Here is a 20,824-nt window from a genome sequence, read left to right on the forward strand (position 1 = left end):
AGCGCCTCCAGCTGCAGCTCGCCAACCCACCCTGGGATGCTGGAGAACAGATTTAAAAATGTGTGTAAATGTATATGTGACTTATGCACACACTAATTGTACATGCACTTGAACAGTTAATTGCGTAACTGGTCATTCTGGCAAACAATTACCAAAGACCTATATAGAATCACAATAAATGCATGCACAAATTGGACACTCAAGTACATTCATGCAGAACACAATTTAAAAAGCTAGTTCTGGAAGAAGGTCATTTCTTAAATCCTCACTGCCACTTCCCGCCACTCCTAGGATTTTCCTGTGGGTCTCCTACCCAAATACTAATCAGGCTTAGCCCTACTTAGCTTGTGAGATTTGATGGGCTCACAACTTGAGGTAGGATGGTTGCTGGCCTAATCCCGTTCTTTTTGACCTCAGGAAGTGGTTGTATAGAGCATTGGGGTGGTGAGTTGAAGCTACTGCAAAGTCACAGGTTTGTTACCATGATTGGCACAGAAGTTGTGAGGTTTAACAAAATTCTCATCTTTTCTCTGTTCTTGCCCACATTGCTTGTTTCTTTAATGTGCAGGTAACAGAGTTCAACGGGATTCACTCACCATTGAGGTTGCCTCCTTGTGGCTGGGTCTGGGGATAAACTCTAGTCTGGTCTATTGCCCCCTTCTGCCACTTGCTCGCCCTGTGGTCCTTTTCACTCTCCAGCACTCAGGGTGCTCTCTCTTCATGACTCAGCCATCTGGCCAGATCACTATATAGTTTTTTCCCTTCTGGTGTATCAGTATCTCGCTAGACCAACTGTCCAGATGCCACCTTCACCAGTCCTGTGCCACTTCCCAGTGGCTGGTAGGGGAACTTGAGCCTGCCTGCTACTCTAGGTTTCAGCCCAAGGACCCTATAATCAGCAGCCAAGGTCTAAGCAGTCTCAACCCTCACTGCTCTTTCCCTGGGCTTCTTCCTACTCTGCCTTCCACAGGCTTTTTTGCCTACAACTCCTGTGGGTAAATCCCTTCCACCAGGGACAGGATGGGATCCCAGGGCTTTTTCTTCCTCATAGGTTTCCTCCTACCCACTTCTCTGTGCCCAGAGAACAACTGAAAGACTCTCTCCCTGCAACCCCCTTCTTTGTCATAGGTTTTTTTTGTTTGTTTTTTGGTTTTTTTGAGGCACAGCAGTGTCATCCCACAAGGCTATGACCGCCACTTTCTCCATTCATTTTAGCCATTTTTTTTATCCCTCCCTCCCCACCCAATCATTCCATTTCCGTTCAGGGAAATTTTTTTGATTCCAAGCCAGCTACATTTTTTTATGAAGAAACTTACTTTCTGTAGACTATTGCCCAGAATGCCATAGAACATGTTTCTTTGGTTTTGTGCATATTATTCAGCCCATCTTTGTCTTTTTAATCAGGTTAACTTATTATTTAACGCACAGTGACCTGCTAACACTCTCTAAAAATGACTACTTCACATTATGATAATTGTGGCATATAGTATTATCTCCAATTTTTTGAGTATGTCATAAAACCTTTGTCCCTTTGTTTCCTTGACCCATAGTTTTTGCCATTCCTTTGCAAGCTTATTCATGATCACACTTTTAAATTCTCCTCTACTTAAGGGTATCTTAATATCCACCTCCACATGGTATTTTTGTCAGCCATTTCATATCCTTTTGTCAGCCATCTGATTTCCAGGTATTCTGATGTGCATAAGAATCCATGCTATTGTTACACAGACACCTGCTTGCATTGTTTCCATAGTTAGAAACGTTATTTCACTTGTCATTTCTACTTTCCAAAGTCCCTGTTCTGATTGTCATAATGCCTGACAAGGAGTCAGATAAAATTGCAGCTGTAGCTGGTCACGCATCTCCTACCCAGCTCAGTACCAACATTATGCCCATTAGTTTAGCTTTCAGAATGGTCCCATAATTTGATGACATTTTAGATTTGTGGATTCCAAGACTAGGAGCACAGAAGGCTGTTTCCACTCTACCCATGCTGTCATCTTTTGATCTGTCTGCATAGATTTGGCAAAGCTGGCCTCATTTTTTCTAAATAAATTCAGAAATTTGATTAGTCCTAATGTGTGAATTTTTTTCTTCTCTTGGTTTGGTTTTTTACATACAATTCCAAATCCACAAATGGGGAATAACTGCAGCTGTAATTTGATTTCCCATGATTAAAAAATTCTAGTTCTCTCAATATTTCTTTTTTACATATCTCCTTTTCCCATTTTTACTCTGATTAGTATGAGGAAATGTGTGGCAATCCATATAATTTTGTCTACTTGGCTCCCGGCAATCCTCATACTTCTATTTTCATGATTCCCTTTTACCTTTGTGCAAAAGGTTAGATCTAATAGTTTCATCCTTGGATTGATAGGTCCCTCTTCAGTGGCTAGTTGCAGCACACATTACTGAGGTAAACACTGCACCACATGCCAGTCGCAGAGCTTGGGCCTGGAGCAGTTCTAGGTGTCTAAGAGTTGTTTTTGAGGCTGAACCAAAAGCTTGGCATCCATTGTCTAAAACTGGTCTTATCAATGCTTCACTATACATTATCAATACCTTCTTATCTGCACCCCATTTGTTTCCAGCTACGCCTTTAAGTAAGTTCATCCTACTTGTACATTTTCGTGTGGTGTTATCTATGTGACCTTTCCAAGTTAACATTTTATCAAGCACTATTCCTAGGAACAAAACTTTTGTTCTGAATTTTTTCACCATAAAGAAATAAGTCCCAGTCTTCCTTAATTTTCTTCCCAATTAAAAACATTTCCTTAGTTTTTGCACGTGAGAATTTAAATCTCCAATAATTTCTGCACTTGGAAATTCTCTGGAGTGCCTCATTTTTCTTTTCCACAGCTATTTCAAGTCTTTTATGCTTAGTTCATATAGCACAGTCGTCTGTGAAAAGGGAAATACTTATTCCCATCTGCACACTTTCCAGGAGGTCACTTATCATAATGGAAAAAAAGAAGGGCTAACAATACTCCTTGTGGAGTTGCATTTGTAAGCTTGTAGGTTTTGGTTAAAGCTGTTCCCACTTTGACTTTTGTAGTTCTGTCCCTTAAAAAGTGCTTTGTCCACCAACATGTCCTCTTTTGTTAATTCCAATTTTGGTTATTTTTATATAGGAGGCCTTCCCTTCATAGCATATCATATGCTTTTTCGATGTCCAAGAAGTCCTCAGTTCTTTCGATGTCCATAGAGTTCTTAGTCCTTATGCTTTTTTGTACCTCCAGTTCTAGTCTCACTATATGATCAGTTGTACATCTTCCTTTGCTGAAACCACTTTGTATCTCAGTTATAATACTTAGTTTATAAATATTTTCTTCAAGTATTCCACAAGCCTTAAATTTATCATTTTTTTTCCTTGATTTTTCCCACTCATGGTATGAGGGCAGTGGGCCCATAAGGATCAGGTTTTGTATGATCCTTGCCTGGTTTCTTAACTGGTATTACCAATGTTTGTTTCTATGCTATTGGCCCCAGTCCTTTTTCCCATATATCATTCTATAACCACAATAGAATCTTTAAACTCCCTTCTGACCAGTACTGGAGCATTTCATTATATATATTATCTTTACCTGGAGCTGTAGTTTTCCTTTTTCTAATGGCTGCAATAAGCTCCTGCATTTTAAAATGTTTGTTTAGCACACCATTAGTATATTCTCTCCAGCCATTTAATTGGTCACCGTTTTTCTCAGTACATCTTTTTCTTCTCACAAAACTCATTGCTTTAATTCATATCACTACTGACCTTTTGGAAGTCTTTTGCTAAAATGGCTGCCTTTCCTAAGTTGGAGACCTCAATATCATTGTTTCCAATAAGATCAGGTATAGGTTTACTTTTACTTTGAATTCCATGCACTCAATTTGCTTATATATTTCTGAAAGCTGAGAATCTTTGTATGATTTCCTATAGAAATTTTTCCAATTTTTTGTCTTTTTGATAATCCTTTGCGCTACTACCTTACATCTTTTATAATTCATTAAGTCTTTACTGTTCATTGTGTGTTTTGCTTGCTTGTCTGCCTTATTTCTTTCCTTGATTGCTAATTTGCAATCTTCATTATACCAGGGAATGGGATTTCTGAGTTGTAGGCAATTTCATGTTTTGTAGATGGCCAGATTAGTTGCTGCTGTAATTCCTTTTATTATGTTATAGAATTCTCCCAAGTTGTCACTTGCACAGTTACTACATAAATATTCATCACATTTATATCTTAAAAAGGCCCCAGTTAGCTTTTTGAAAATTTCAGCTTGGAGCTCTGTGTTTTTCTACATTTCTTTGGCTTTGGTACTCAATCAGCATAGGGAAGTGATCACTTCCTATTCTGTCATCTTTATGAATTTCCCAGTTGCATTTACTATGTATTATTTGCTGTGGTTCCCAAATCCAAAACTGAAAAAGATCCATCCATTAAATTAAATTTAGTAGGTGTTCCTATATTCAATATTACCAGGTTATGCATATCAAATTGTTCTAAGCATTTACCATTTAGATCAATTTTCTTATCTCCGCATAGCTCAGTATGACTATCAAAGTCTCTGCAAATTATGACTGTTTGTTTGACTGTTTTTTCTAATTCTAAAATAGTTTATTTGGATTACAGTAGAAACTTAGAGTTATGGATACCTTGGGAATGGAGTTTGTTCGTAACTGAAATGTTTGTAACTCTGAACAAAGTGCCGTTTAGGCTCCAGATCCAGTAGCTGACACACAAAGCCAGGACTCAGCAGCAGCTGAGCAACCTAGTCAGCCCTGGCATGAGTTTGCACCTTGTCCCATTGGGGGTTTGAGAGAGAGCTGCGCAGACCCCAGCAATGCTCCTGCTCTGCTGTCTCCCGTGGGTAGGGTGGGGACCAGTAGCCCAGATGTGCTTATCTTTAAGATGCAATACAGGCACAGTACAGTACTTGGCTTTTTTTGTGTTTTTGTTTTTAAATTCTCTGCTGTTACATGATTGGTTACTTCCGGTTTCACATGGTGTCCGGTTGACCAGTCAGTCTGTAACTCTGGTGCTCATATTTTTGAGGTTCTACTGTATAAACACTATAAATCTGTATTTAATGGTTTCTGTTCTGCATGGGAATCTCAGTAGCATTATATTCAAACCTTAGTTTCTGCATATCCGTTTTAATGTAACTAAGTCCCTCTTTTATAGCCTCTTAATCTCTCCAGGGTATATCATATCCTGGTAAATTTGAACATAAGCTTACTTATTACCCATATTTCTTGCACACATGTTACATCAGGCTTTTTTCCCATTTCAAAGATGGCTTTCTTAAATTCTTGTCCATGTGCATTCCAACTAAGGATCATTAAAACCAGGTTGTTTAGGTTGTATTATTGCCTTAATTTAAAAATCACATGAATGCAGTCAATCAAGAGGTTGTTTATCTTTAGATATTTTTCTACTGCTTTTGCTATGACTTTAATCTTTTCAGCTCCCCCCCCCCCACCCATCAGCAAGATGCAGTTAATTACTTCTGTAATTAATGTTATAAACTTCCCTTTACCTACAAGCAATACACAATCTCCCATAACTCTCTCAGGGTATGTCTACACTACGAAATTAGGTCGAATTTATAGAAGTCGGTTTTTTAGAAACCGTTTTTACATAGTCGATTGTGTGTGTCCCCACACAAAATGCTCTAAGTGCATTAACTCAGCAGAGTGCTTCCACAGTACTGAGGCTAGCGTCGACTTCCAGAGTGTTGCACTTGTGATTAGCCATCCCACAGTTCCCAGAGTCTCCACAGCCCATTGGAATTCTGGGTTGAGATGCCAATGCCTAATGGGGCAAAAACATTGTCCAGCATTATCCAGCAGTATATGCAGCACCAGAACCTGCCAAAGCGAAACCAGGCGAGTAGGCGACGTCAGCGCAGGGACAAGAGTGATGAGGACACGGACACAGACTTCTCTGAAAGCATGGGCCCTGGCAATGTGGGCATCATGGTGCTAATGGGGCAGGTTCATGCCGTGGAATGCTGATTCTGGGCCCGGGAAACAAGCACAGACTGGTGGGACCGCACAGTGTTGCAGGTTTGGGACGATTCCCAGTGGCTGCGAAACTTTTGCATGCGTAAGGGCACTTACATGGAACTTTGTGACTTGCTTTCCCCTGCCCTGAAGTGCATGAATACCAAGATGAGAGCAGCCCTCACAGTTGAGAAGCGAGTGGCAATAGCCCTGTGGGAGCTTGCAATGCCAGACATCTACCAGTCAGTTGGGAATCAATTTGGAGTGGGCAAATCTACTGTGGGGGCTGCTGTGATGCAAGTAGCCAACGCAATCAAAGATCTGCTGATATCAAGGGTAGTGACCCTGGGAAATGTGCAGGTCACAGTGGATGGCTTTGCTGCAATGGGATTCCCTCACTGTGGTGGGGCCATAGACAGAACCCATAGCCTTATCTTGGCACCGGAGCACCAAGCTGGCGAGTACATAAACCACAAGGGGTACTTTTCAATAGTGCTACAAGCACAGGTGGATCACAAGGGACGTTTCACCAACATCAACGTGGGATGGCTGGGAAAGGTACATGACGCTTGCATCCTCAGGAACTCTGGTCTGTTTCAAAAGCTGCAGGAAGGGACTTTCTTCCCAGACCAGAAAATAACCGTTGGGGATGTTGAAATGCCTATAGTTATCCTTGGGGACCCAGCCTACCCCTTAATGCCATGGCTCATGAAGCCACACACAGGCAGCCTGGACAGTAGTCAGGAGCTGTTCAGCTACAGGCTGAGCAAGTGTGGAATGGTGGTAGAATGTGCATTTGGACGTTTAAAAGCGCACTGGCGCAGTTTACTGACTCGGTTAGACCTCAGCAAAACCAATATTCCCACTGTTATTACTGCTTACTGTGCGCTCCACAATCTCTGTGAGAGTAAGGGGGAGATGTTTATGGCGGGGTGGGAGGTTGAGGCAAATCGCCTGGCTGCTGGTTACACGCAGCCAGACACCAGGGCGGTTAGAAGAGCACAGGAGGGTGTGGTGAGCGTCAGAGAAGCTTTGAAAACCAGTTTCATGACTGGCCAGGCTACAATGTGAAAGTTCTGTTTGTTTCTCCTTGATAAACCCCTCCCCACCTTAGTTCACTCTACTTCCCTGTAAGCTTCACATTCATGCATTCTGTATTAATTCGTCACACAAATAGGGGGATAACTGACAAGGTAGCCCAGGAGGGGTGGTGGAGGAGGGAAGCACTGGGTGGGGTGGTGGAGGAGGGAAGGACAAGGCCACACAGCACTTTAAAACTTATTGAATGCCAGCTTTCTGTTGCTTGGGCAATCCTCTGGAGTGGAGTAGCTGGGTGGCCGAAGGCCCCCCCCACCGCATTCTTGGGAGTCTGGGTGAGGAGGTATGGAACTTGGGGAGGAGGGCGGTTGGTTACACAGGGGCTGTAGCGGTGGTCTGTGCTCCTGCTGCCTTTTCTGCAGCTCAACCATATGCTGGAGCATATTAGTTTGATCCTCCAGCAGTCTCAGCATTGAATCCTGTCTCCTCTCATCATGCTGCCGCCACCTCTCCTCTTTAGCCCGCCACTACTCTCTTCAGCCCGCCACCTCTCCTCGCGTTCATTTTGTGCTTTCCTGCACTCTGACATTGTCTGCCTCCGTGCATTCGTCTGTGCTCTGTCAGTGTGGGAGGACAGCATGAGGTCAGAGAACATTTCATCACGAGTGTGTTTTTTTCGCCTTCTAATCTTCGCTAGCCTCCGGGAAGGAGAAGATCCTGTGATCCTTGAAACACATGCATGCAGCTGGTGGAGAGAAAAAAAAGGGACAGTGATAGTTAAAAAGACACATTTTATAGAGCAATGGGTACACTCTTTCACAGTAAACCTTGCTGTTAACATAGCACATGTGCTTTCGTTCCAAGGTCGCATTTTGCCTCCCCCCACCGCGTGGCTAACTGCGGGGAACATTTTGTTCAGCCACAGGCAAACAGCCCAGCAGGAACGGGCACCTCTGAATGTCCCCTTAAGAAAAGCACCCTATTTCAACCAGGTGACCATGAATGATATCACTCTGCTGAGGATAACAGAGATAAAGAACGGATGTTGTTTGAACGCCAGCAAACATACGCTGCAATGCTTTGTTCTGCAATGATTCCCGACCATGTGCTACTGGACTGGCGTGGTAAAGTGTCCTACCATGGTGGAAGGAATAAGGCTGCCCTCCCCAGAAACCTTTTGCAAAGGCTTTGGGAGTACATCCAGGAGAGCTTTATGGAGATGTCCCTGGAGGATTTCCGCTCCATCCCCAGATACATTAACAGACTTTTCCAGTACCTGTACTGGCCGCGAATGCAAGGGCAAATAATCATTAAACACGCTTGCTTTTAAACCATGTATACTATTTAAAAAGGTACACTCACCAGAGGTCCCTTCTCCACCTGGCGGGTCCAGGAAGCAGCCTTGGGTGGGTTCGGGGGAGTACTGGCTCCAGGTCCAGGGTGAGAAACAGTTCCTGGCTGTCGGGAAAACCGGTTTCTCTGCTTGCTTTGTGAGCTACCTACAACCTCATCATCATCATCCTCTTCCTCGTCCCCAAAACCTGCTTCCATGTTGCCTCCCTCTCCACTGAAGGAGTCAAAGCACACGGTTGGGGTAATGGTGGCTGAACCCCCTAAAATGACATGCAGCTCATCATAGAAGTGGCATGCTTTAGGCTCTGACCCGGAGCGGCCGTTTGCCTCTCTGGTTTTCTGGTAGGCTTGCCTCATCTCCTTAAGTTTCATGCGGCACTGCTTTGGGTCCCTATTATGGCCTCTGTCCTTCATGCCCTGGGATATTTTTGACAAATGTTTTGGCATTTCGAAAACTGGAACGGAGTTCTGATAGCACGGGTTCATCTCCCCATGCAGCGATCAGATCCCGTACCTCTCGTTCGGTCCATGCTGGAGCTCTTTTGCGATTCTGGGATTCCATCATGGTCACCTCTGCGGATGAGCTCTGCACTCACCTGCAGCTTGCCATGCTGGTCAAACAGGAAATGAGATTCAAAAGTTTGCGGGCTTTTTCCTGTCTAGCTGGCCAGTGCATCTGAGTTGAGAGTGCTGTCCAGAGTGGTCACAATGGAGCACTCTGGGATAGCTCCCGGAGGCCAATACCGTCGAATTGCATCCACGCTACCCCAAATTCGACCCGGCAAGGCCGATTTCAGCACTAATCCCCTTGTTGGGGATGGAGTAGAGAAATCGATTTTAAGAGCCCTTTAAGTAGGAAAAAAAGGGATTCATCGTGTGGACGGGTGCAGGGTTAAATCGATTTAACGCTGCTAAACTCGACCTCAACTACTAGTGTAGACCAGGGCTCGTTCTCTTTCCTGACTAGAGATGTGTTCTGCTGCACCTGTATATCTTTTCTCTCACTTGAGTATTTTTCTTTTTCTATTTTCTGCATTTGGGTATCTTTTCGTAGCCTCCGCAGATGACACTTTTTAAATTATTTAAATATTTTGTATTTCTCTAACTTGTTCTGCTGCTGAACATCCTTTATATTCTGAACTGTGCTTTCCCTCACAATTGTTGCATTTAGGTTCTGTTCTTTCTACACAGTTGTCATTTGTGTGACTTCCTTCACATTTACTGTACCTCATTGTTCCCTTAGTCAAACCTTTGACAGCCATTTGTATGTGGCAATTACAGCACCTCATGGCAGAAGACGGGGGAGGGAATATATGGTTTAACCCAGAAATATTGATACCCCTCTTTTAAGTGTTATGCCTCTTGATCCCTCTGTAGATGGCCAGTTTTCTGCCTCTCTCCTAAGTAGCTGTTTAACAAACAATAGTTTATCTTTGCCTGTACTCTTTGTGATATCCTCAGAGAATCCTAACCGTATTTCCTACATAACCCCTTTTGCTTATGTCAGGAATTTAGGCAATTGACAAGTAACTTTCATTTTCCCTAAGCTTACAGATTCAAGAAGTTTTTCAACTTGCTCCTGATGTGTACAGTCTATCAATAGATCTCCGCCCTGCATTCTTTTAGCTCTTTGTATGTCACAACCCCCTGAAAATGGAATGGATAAAGAAAAGTGGTGAACATTTCTTACCTTCACATCTTCTCACTTATTTGACAATTATGAAATGTTGACTTTTATCCTGCATTTGTTTTTCATTTCTGTGCATTCCTTCTTCAAATCCTGACATATCAAGACTTCGTTTCCCCCTGTTCTGAGACCACTCTTTGTCCCCCGCTGCTTCTCCTTCATAGTCCAAGGAGATTTTCTCTTTTTCTCCCCCTGCTTCCATTGTCAGTTTCAACTTGCAGCCAAGGACCAGCACCAGCGACAGCCCTCCACCACCAGACTACTCCTGCGGCTCAGAGTCTTCTGCCAGATACCAGCATTCAGCCCAGTTCCAACGTCCAGGCAGGCTGGCCAGCCCACCTAGTCCCCTTCTGCTCTCAATTTCCTGACTTTTTACAAGCCCAGCCTGCTCCTGGACACCTGGGCTTTATCTTCAGTTAGTGCTTATCAATCAAGCCTGACTCTCCCCCAGGTGCAGCCAGTAAGATTAATTGGTCCCTTTAGGGCTACCTTAGGGTTTGTGTGGTGTGAACACCCCATCACATCAAGTTAGTGTCCTGTATGTAGTAAGATAAGCACCAATACTAGGACTCGGAATAGGCAGCTCCCCAGGCCTGGAATCCCAAGTCAGTTCTGAGTCTCAGTCTTCCATGGATCTGTAGACTGGTCACTGAGCCAGTTGGTAGGGTTTTTTAAAAAAGAAATCATGTTTTTAATAGGAAGTGGGTTCTGATATGTCTAAGTATCTGTTCTTTCCTTTCTGATCAGATCCTATCCCAGCTTACAACAGATGCTTTTGCTGTCTTTTCCTTTTCCTTCTCCTTCCTCAAACAATACTGTATGTGTTCATCTGATGGGATGGAATTAGCCATTTGGCTGGCAGACTCTTTGGGAGCAGGCTTTCTAGCCAGTCCGAGCACGATTTGCCACGTGGAATGTACCTTCTAAAGAGGAAAGATGGCTCTGATCCTTCCACTCCTTATGGTTTTAATAAGGAGTATAAATGTATTTAGTTTTATGCCTCTGGATAGATTGTGTCTGATGTACTATCTCTCTTCTTTCCCTCGTAGGATATACTTTGGGGAAGTGCAGCTGAGCGGCTTGGGAGAAGGTATGGTTGTGCAATGGACATAAACTAGCTGATGTCTCTCTCCCAAATTGTCAGGTTTTGTAATAGTATCCTAGTGTTATAAGGAGACCAGGCCTGCAGTTCACAAGTAATTTCTGTTCTGCTTTATCTGTAATGGATGTTACAAAATGACAGCTATGCCTTATTAACACTAACCTTAGCTTGAGAATCCCTACTGTGAGTAATGCTAATCCTAGGCTGTAAACCTAGCCCAGAGAGGCCTACCCTTAGGAACCCTAGCCCTAGTCTGGAGAGACCTACTGACTAGGCATAACCCTATGCTTCAGGCCTACCCTTTGTAACCTGAACCCTGGCTTGAGGATTCTTACTGGCCACAGGACTCCTCCTAGCCCAGGAATCCCTACCCTTAGTAACCCAAACCCTAGCCTGGGGACTCCACTGATGCCAGGCATAACCCTAGCCCATAGATACTTATCCTTAGTAACTCTAACCATAGCATGGAGAACCCTAGTGTTCCCAGGCCTAAATGTACGCCAGAGAGGTCTACCCTTAATAAACCTAACCCTGGTCAGTGTAGTCCTACTGGTTCCAAGCCTATTGATAGCCTGGGAACCCTATCTTTGGTAATCTAACCCTAGGCCAGAGAGCCCTACTGACCCCAGGTGTCGCCCTAGCCTGGGGAAGCCTACCCTTAGTAACCCTAACCCTAGCTCAAGAAGGCCCATTAAATCCAAGCGTGACTGTAGTCCAGAGATGCCTACTCTTAGTAATCCTAACCCTAGCCTGGAGACCCCTACCTTCGGCAATCCTAACTCTAATTTAGGAAGCCCTGCTGACCGCAGGCATAACTCTAGCCTGAAGAGTCATACCCTTAGTAACCCTATCCCTACCTTGAGGATCCCTGCTGGCCACGGGCCTAATTCTAGCCCATGGAGCCCTACCCTTAGTAATCCTAACCCTGGTCAGAGGAGCCCTACAAGCCCCAAGCCTAGTGATAGCCCAGGGTAGGGTTGCCAACTTTCTAGTCACACAAAACTGAACACCCAAGCCCTGCCCCTTGCCTGAGGCCCTGTCCCTTCCCCAGGGCCATGCCCCCCGCTCACTACATTCCCCCTCCCTTGGTGGCTCGCTCTCCCCCACCCTCGCTCACTTTCACTGGGCTGGGGCAGGGGGTTGAGGGTGTGGGAGGGGGAGGGGGTGAGGGCTCCGGGGTGGGGCCAGACATGAGGGATTCAGGGTGCGGGAGGGGGTTCTGGGTTTGGGGAGAGGCTCAAGGCAGGTGGTTGGGGCGCAGGGTTACCTCCGGTGGCTCCCGGTCAGTGGCGCAGCAGGGGGGGCTAAGGCAGGCTGCGTGCCTGTCCTGGCACCCAGTGGCGCTCGAACATTTTTAGTAGTGGAGGTGCTGAGGTGAGGGGTTGTGGGGACGGAGGGCCAGGAGCAGGGCATAGGCGCGGGAAGCAGCACCCACACCCCTACTTCCCGCGCCTATGCTGGCACCATGCTGTGCACGCCCTGGAAGCAGCAAACAACCAGCAGGTCCGGCTCCTAGGTGGGGGTGCTAGGAGGCTCCACGCGCTGCTCTCACCTGCAGAGTGCAGAGCCAGGGCAGGGGGCAGCATGCGGAGCCCTGTGGCCCCCCCCGAAGGAGCCAAACCTGCTGGCCATGGTGCCAGCCAGAACAGATAGGGACTAACCTGCCTTAGCTCCGTAGCACTGCCGACCGGACTTTTAACAGTGGTGTTGACCAGAGCCGCCAGGGTCCCTTTTCTGCTTGGTGCTCTGGTCAAAAACCGGACACCTGGTCACCCTAGCCCAGGGACCACTACCTTAGTAACACCAGCCTGGAGTGCCTTACTGACCTCAGGCGTAACACTAGCCCCGACATGCCTACCCTGAGTAATCCTAATCCCAGCCCAGGGAGCTCCACTGAACCCAGATCTAAACCTAGTCTGGAGAGGCCAACCCTTAGAAACCCTAACTCCAGCCTGGGAAGCTGGGCCCTTAGCAACCCTGGCCAGGGATCCCTAAAGACCACAGGCTTAACCATAGCCCATAGATCCCTACCCTTGGTAACCTTACCCCTAGCATGAGAAGCCCTCTACTGACTCAAGGCATAACCCTTGTCCAGGGAGGCCTATCCTTAGAACTTTGAGAATGTTCACGATGATGGTCACTTCTACTCTAGCAGTCCAGGACTGAAATAGTAGAACTGAGGTGCATCTGTGTGGCTTAGGACTGGAACAGCAGTAGGTGATGCCATTCACGAAAGAGGGGCATTAGCAAAGCTATGTGTGGGGCCAGGACTGGAATTGCAGGCAGTGAAGCAGGTGAGGGTGACAGTAAGACAGATACCACAAGACAACATATTGCTGCTGTTTTTCCTTCGTGTTTTTGTTCAGAGCTCAAAATGGAGGGATTAATGAAACCAAGTTTAGGAAGATCTAATCCAGACCGGGTGTATGGAATAGAAATAATCAACCTTTATGACCATCATAAGAAGCTAGTGAAACTGATAACCACTCTTCTACCCCTTTTAGGTTTCCAGACAGTCCGTGTTGGAACAGTGGGTACCCCATTGGGCACCATCACTCTGTCTTGTGCCTACAGAATCAACCTGGCCTTCATTTCAACCAGGTAAGGAAATGTGGTCAGCCCAAAAAGCATCTTCCAAGAAAACAACATTAAACCTCACATTTCCTCATTCCAATTTAGGTAGTCCCACATTAAACATCCTCTTGGATCCTCAGGTCTTGCAGAGGGGGAGTATTTGGGTAGCCCTGAGCCAGACTCCAGAACACCATGTCACTGGTTCATGCTTGGAGTTGCAGGATTGAATTGTGGTGATGCTCTGGTCCCCATTAACAGATACAAGGGACTCTTTGGGAATGAGTGGGGACGCAGTAGAGAGGGGAAGCCAGTCTTATGAATAACACCATATGCTTGTTGTGTTACAGGCAGTTTGAGAGGACCCCACCTATCATGGGGATTATCATTGATCACTTTGTGGACCGTCCCTACCCCAGCTCCTCACCCATGCACCCGTGCAATTACAGGTGAGGAAACAGAGTGTGGTCATGGGCTATAAATGAAGGCTTTCTTATGCCCAAGTACAGAGCCTTCTCTAGTACCTGCTGACTGGGCGTAGAGGAGGACTGCAGGATCAGTGTCACTCTTATTAGAAATGGAGCATGTAAGGAAAGGCAGCATTTCCCCCTCAGGTTTAGAGGTTTGAGTGCAGCTAGCCTCAGAGGATTCTCAATGGTCCTAACTCCGTGCTGTAACATTCTAGATCATTTAGCAGTCAGGGTGCAATCTCCTTTGTGTCAGTGATGGAGTTATCTGATTGCATATTGTACAGAAGGGAAAGTGTACCAGTTATCATGCAAGACACTTGGTACAGAACCTGGGGTCATGGAAGCATGCATCTGTGGGAATTCACATAGGTGGGTATCACTGTGGGAAAGCCCACAGGGTTGAGATTTTTCATCAGCAGCAGGGTACATATGTAAGTAAGAATGGAGGAAATAAGTGCATGAAGTTTGCCTTCTCTAAAATTCCTGTGGTGATGATCTAATCAAGAGCAATGGCACAATATTTGGTATTTGGTCCCAGGGATTCTACCAGCAACAAAGCTGGGTCTGTTGGTCAGTACATCGAAACCTTTTCTCTTGGAAAAAGAAACCAGATGGAAGAGGAAGCACCTTTTCCTTCTTCAGGGAGAACCTCTGGAAAGTTCAAAGCCCAAAGGACTTAAACTCCTGGCAGTGTTCTCTTCAGCCCTGCCAACGAAAGAATCCGAGCCCCTTCGTAAATTCTTCTTTCAGCTCCACCCAAATACTCTGTCCTCCTGCAGCATCTGAGTCTCACTCAATAGACTGGATGATCACAATGGTCCCTTCTGGCCTTGGAATCTATGAATACTTTTCATTATTTCTTTTTGGCTTATGGAATATTCCTATCATGAAATTTCTCTCTTCTTGCTGCTCTAGAACGACTGGTGAGGACAATGGGGCAGCATACCCATCAGTGGAAGACTCCCAGGAAGTGTGCACTACCTCTTTCTCCACCTCCCCTCCATCCCAGGTAGGAGAAAATGAGCTCCTCAGTCCCAAAGGCAAGTTGAACAACTAATTCCCTTTAGTGCAGCTCAGCATATGTCCTCTGAAGTAGCAGGTGTACAGTCTAACAGCAGTATGCTGTGTGTTCAGTCTCTGTAATTAAAATTTGTTTACTTACACATATGTATTGCCCAGACCTTGCTCCCCTCTTTGTAAAACCCAGGTGGATGCTAATTCCAACAAGACTTCATGGGACAGAAGGGACTGATTTATGAGGAAAGATTCAAAAACTAAATTGTGTAGCTGGGCTAAGCAATGACTGAAGAGGAACACGGCAGTCTACAGATATGTCCAGGGGATAAACACTACAAAGAGACAAATGAATTCAGATAAGGCCAGGCAATATAACAAGGTGTAATAGCCTCGAATTGGGAGGGAGACTCTCAGGAATATCAGGAGAAGACTTACCTTACTTTGCAGTCTCCTAGGCTGTGGAATTATTCTAGGAAAGGGTGAAAGCCCTATCACTTGGAGCATCTAAAACTAGACTGGACAAACACTAGCAAGTACCTGATGGGGAACAGTTCTGCATTGATCCTTGGTGTAAATTATATGGGAATTTTTCTAGAGCTCGTTGAAATTTTCCACTCATTACAGGGTCTTTTTCATCATTTTTTAACTGTTCATGAAAAAATGTCTATAAAAAATTTTGCAAAAAATGTTTAGAGACTTTAAAAATTTATCCATTTTTGTTTATTTAAATCTGCATTTTCTTACTGCAAACGCAGTTTGCAATAAATGGAAACATTTGCATAACATTTTTCATTTAAAATATCTCTGGAAACAATGCAAAAAACAGAAAATGGGTCCATTTTGAACCCTACAAAATGAAAACAACTTCAAAATTTCTAGCAGTCTTCTGCCCCCTTTTCAACCAGATTCATTCTTTTTTTCCTGTCTGTAATTTCTATAGCTCTCTGACTAAAGCTTGGTCAGATTATCTGTTTTCCTGTAGCTTTAGAAGTTCAAGAACATTCAGTCCAGTTGTCCACAAAATTAAGTATCTCTGGTGAACTTTAAGATCTCTAGTCCATTTCTGATGTGTCTGTGTTACTATGGTCAAGAGTGAAATGCAGTTTGAGAACGTTTTTCTCATTTGAATGAGTTTGCTTTGGGGTCACTTATTGCCTCAAGGTGATCAATCTGACAAACTACTAGTAAATATATTTAATTTTGATAAATGTAGTAATAAATCCATCTCAAGAGGCCTCTCTTGTGCCTCACTGATATTTTGATGACCAGTTCACCCAGCAATGTTGAATCAGAGAGGGAGTGCTCATGGTAAGTCTGAGCGAGTAAAGCTGTTGGTTGTTAGATGTCCAGCACAAGAGACTTGTTTGAGGCTGAGCCCCATGCTCTCTGCCTTTTCAATAAATGGTGTTAATACATATTAATGTTCATGAGAACATTTGTACTGGTCCCTATGTCAGTTACTCATAGCCAGAGTTAGTTACATAATAGTAACAATGGTGCTAAATAAATTGCCACCGGTCGTCTTTCTGGAGGGCATGAAGCTTCCTAATATCGGAAGAAAAGCTCTCTATGAAACCATCAGTGCTTTGAGGATTGGTGACTAACAGCAGCCTCTGGTACCAGTGCTCCATGGTTTATAATTTACATACATAATATGATCAGATGTAAAGCAATTGTCAATCTTTCTGGCCAAAGGCAACATTTAAAAAGGCACTATAAGGGGACAACATACATTGAAAAAAGGCAAACCCTCTTTATATATTTATAAACATCTAAAAGTCCAGATCAGGTACTGAGACCTGTCTGTGCACTGGATTCTGTACATACAGACTGTGGCCTCCCCCCCCAAGCTGCATCCCACATTCCTACTGAGTGGAAGGGAGGCTCAGCCACTCTGCTGCTGGACCTCAATAGGCCTATCTAGGCATCCATGTATTGGGAGGGGGTAAACACAAGATTGGCGGAATACATCCTCCTCCCTTTAGCCCTGTAGAGTTTACTAGAAAAGATGCAGACTACCCTGCATTGTATTTTCCGTGGAGAACACCAAAGTGTTCAGGGATTGTACCTGCTAATGTGATTCCAATGGAACTGTGCTTCCAGGAAGCTGGGAGACAGACCTGGTGCGGTGGGATTCCCATGGATGGCCCACCCCTCTCACATCAGGCACCCTCTGCTAGACAATTTTTAATGCCACAGATTGCCAATTTCCACTTAAGGCCCTGCTCCACTTGCTGTGTTCTGGTATAAAAATGATTTGGATCATGGTAGTGCCCAGAGGCCTCAGCCTGGATCAGGGCCCCATTGGGCTGGGTGCTGCACAGGGACACACACAGACATGTTCCCTGCCCCTCAGAATTTACAATTTTGGAAGACTAGCTACATCTGAAGGGAGACCATCAAAATATAGACAACTTGTATGTGTTCAAATCAAAATCAGTCTCAACTGTTCCTAAGAGCCCCTCAGCCTAGTCTTGGTGAACTGGCTAGCAGTCCTAGTAAGCTGTGCAATGGAGCTTTTGGCAGTTGCTTTATGTCTAATTCTCTCTGGAGTTGTGATGGGGAGTGGTTCACTGCAAGACTGACTCCTTTACAAATTAAATGAATTTCTGGCCATACTGAGAATTTTACCATGCATAAAGCTGTCTGATTGCTCTGGCCATAGATGCTCCTCATTAGTGTTCAGTTCATCCAACTCTTTTCAGTTCTTCTCTCAAGTCCTTTTCTCTTTCTTCCTTCCTTGTTTTCCTCTGTGTGTCTGTGTATGTGCACAGTGTGTTTTTACTGTCACTAAGGCACATTTTCAGACCCCTCCTCCTGTGGTGATGGACACCTTGAAGGTCCCTATGATGGGACTGGCCTTTTCACATCAAGTGAGTTCACAGTAGAATACAGTATCTATGGCCTGATAGTACTTTAAAAATGCAGGAAGGTACAAGTTTGACTACCCAGAGTGTACACTGGGAAATAAATCTGTTTGCTGCTTCCTTATGCTGAAGAAGTTGGTCAGCCCAAAATGGGATGGGCTTTTTATTCTGGTTAGATGTGTTCACAATGTCTGTGATTCTTTATATAGCAGGGTTTTTTATTTGTTCAAAATGGTGCTCTAGTGCTCTTTAAACTAAAAAACACTTGCAGCATAGCACTGAGCAGCAGCCCTATAGGAAGCAACCAATGCATGCCATTTGAGAGGTCAAGGGGGGAGAGTGTCTTGTCAAGGTATCAAGGGGTCTTGACTGCAGTGGGTAGAAGAAATTTAATTTATCAAAGTGCACAGTGCTTTGTCGGCTGGCAGGGGCTTGGGAAAGAAGCAGCATTCCTCACCTCTGCAGGGAGGGAGGCCCAGCATACCTCCTGTGATCCCAGAGACCACCTAGCACACACAAGGCTTCATGTTGACTGGCTATAGAGGAGCTTTATGCAACTTTTCTTGGAGTAGGCAGGGAGTAAAGAAAAGGGGAGGGGTGGCAAAGGTCTTAGAGGGTCTTGGAGGGCAAAAATGAATTGAATGCCCCATCATGACAGTCTGTTTTGAAGCATTTCAATGTAAACATCTGGGGTAAAATCCTGACTGCTCTGAAGTCTATGGGAGATTGGCCACTAACTTCAATGGAGACAGGATTTCACCTGTGGTTGTCTAGGGCTCAGATCCTAAATGGTATTTAGGTCCTAACTCCCACTGAAATCAGAGTTAGGTACCTAAATTTCTTTGAGGATCTTGGCCTAGTTCTCTTTCCCAGTCAGGATGTTTGCTTGTTACTCACGTGTTCCGATTGCAGGAACTTAGAGACCATCATCTGTTACCCATATGACACAACAGGCATCAGTGGATAGTGCTTGAAGTGTTCTCTCATGAGTAGCCTCTGGCTCTGGAACCTGCACCTCCTGTAACGTGGTGCTTGTTCTAAGAGTGTTAAAGTTGAGACACTGTTAACTTGAAAAAATCTCACCACTCTGTCTGAAAATGTTTGATCTCTGGTTGTTATAAGTAACACCTAAGAGGACTAGAAAGATGTCTATTTTCTACTTTTGTTCGTTTATTTTGTGCTTCTCACACACTTTGTGTAGTCAGTTTCTATGTCTCCCCCTGACTAGTCAGGTAGGTTTCTCCTGTAGGTATGGATCTTTCACACAGCAACAGGGGAGAGAATCATTTTTATGGAATAGGAACATTCTATTATAAAATCACAAACATTGCTGGCAGTCTCAGCAGCAGGTGCAGGGCTGAAGTTACTTTTAACTCTGCTTTTAAAAGTGAATTAAATTTCAAGTTGACAGTGTCTGGTGAAGAGGGACTGGCTGTCTTAACTCACAGTAAATCACAGTGTAGTGATGGGAAGGGATGTCTGCATGAGTTGGGGGACTTTTTAAATAAAGAGAATGTTGGGCCAGTTCAATGGGGAATGGCCCCTAGAGTTCCCCGGGGGGATTGGGGACTCTCTGGAGAGCAGAAAGCCTTATGAAAGTCAGAGTAGCATCAGATGATACTCCTAGCAAAATAAGAGTTCTTGAGACTGGGCCAGTTCTTGAGACTGGTTTGTGAGAAGAGACCACTCCCTCCAGCTTAACCCAGACTCTAGAAGGAGCCCAGCCTGATATCTGTGGGCAGCCCTTAAATTGTCAGGACACCACCTCAAAAATGTCAGCACTCAGAGTACTGACTCACTTGGGGATTGCAGTGTTGTAGCCATGTTGGTCCCTGGGTGGGTGAGGTAATATCTTTTATTGAACCAACTTCTGTTGGTGAGAGAGACAAGCTTTCAGGTTACCTCTTGTGGCTCTTCTTCAGCTCTGGGAAAGGTACTGAGAGCTGGTCTACACTGGGAACTTATATCAGCATTAGCTACATCTCCTGGGGTGTGAAAAATCCACACTCCTCAGTGATGTAATTAAGCTGACTTTTCCCCCAGTGTAGACAGTTCTAGGTCGATGGAGGTGGAACACCTACACCAGTGGAAGAACCCTTCACGTCCTAGGGGTCAGGTCTTGTGAAAAGTGTTCACCCATGAGTGAAATGGTGTTTTTGTCTTCTATAATTTTTCTGGGTGAATTCAGTTAAGAGCATAGTGATTGTCTGTCTGGTTTCACCCCCACAGTTGTTGTTGTTGTTAGGGCATTTAGTGCACCAGATGTGATAGGCATATGTCGGACCCACCCATCATAGATTTCCACCACAACTTCTACAACCACCACCCATCTATCAAACTGTCTCTAGAACACTCCCGCACCAGCATCAACTTTCTGGACACCGCGATTAGCTTCAGTAATGGCATTCAACAGACAACTATATACAAGAGACTCCTGGATCACCCTACTTACCTTCACAGATCCAGTAACCACCCCAAACACACCAAGAAATCTGTTACCTACAGCCAGGCCCTCAGATACCATAGAATATGCTTTGAGGAGAAAGTCCAGGATACACACCTTCACCAAACAAGGACACTCCACTAGAGAAATAGATCACATCATGGAATGGGCCACCCAAATACCCTAAGAGAACCTGCTTCAATACAGGAAAAAAACAAAAATCCTCCAACCACACACCTCTAGTTGTCACCTACCACCCCACACTAGAACCAATATAGGGTATCATTAAA

At 44.8% G+C, this 20,824-nt stretch overlaps 1 protein-coding gene across 7 annotated transcripts in view; it reads left to right on the top strand.

Annotated features, from left to right (window-relative positions):
- ATG13 (autophagy related 13) overlaps window positions 1–20,824 on the top strand; it is a 57,092-nt gene that overhangs the window by 25,671 nt on the left and 10,597 nt on the right. For 4 of the 7 annotated variants that reach the window (XM_084631432.1, XM_084631434.1, XM_084631436.1 and 1 more), the window contains 4 exons: window positions 11,114–11,154; window positions 13,671–13,767; window positions 14,088–14,186; window positions 15,123–15,216. In XM_084631432.1, the coding sequence (XP_084487558.1) occupies window positions 11,114–11,154; window positions 13,671–13,767; window positions 14,088–14,186; window positions 15,123–15,216 (331 nt within the window). Of the gene's footprint in view, window positions 1–11,113; window positions 11,155–13,670; window positions 13,768–14,087; window positions 14,187–15,122; window positions 15,217–17,998; window positions 18,098–20,824 lie in introns of all 7 variants that reach the window. The other 3 variants (XM_084631433.1, XM_084631435.1, XM_084631438.1) reach the window with 2 other exon arrangements.

Source organism: Lepidochelys olivacea, assembly GCF_965140295.1.
Source record: "Lepidochelys olivacea isolate rLepOli2 genome assembly, chromosome: 6".
NCBI classification, from domain to species: Eukaryota; Metazoa; Chordata; order Testudines; family Cheloniidae; genus Lepidochelys; species Lepidochelys olivacea.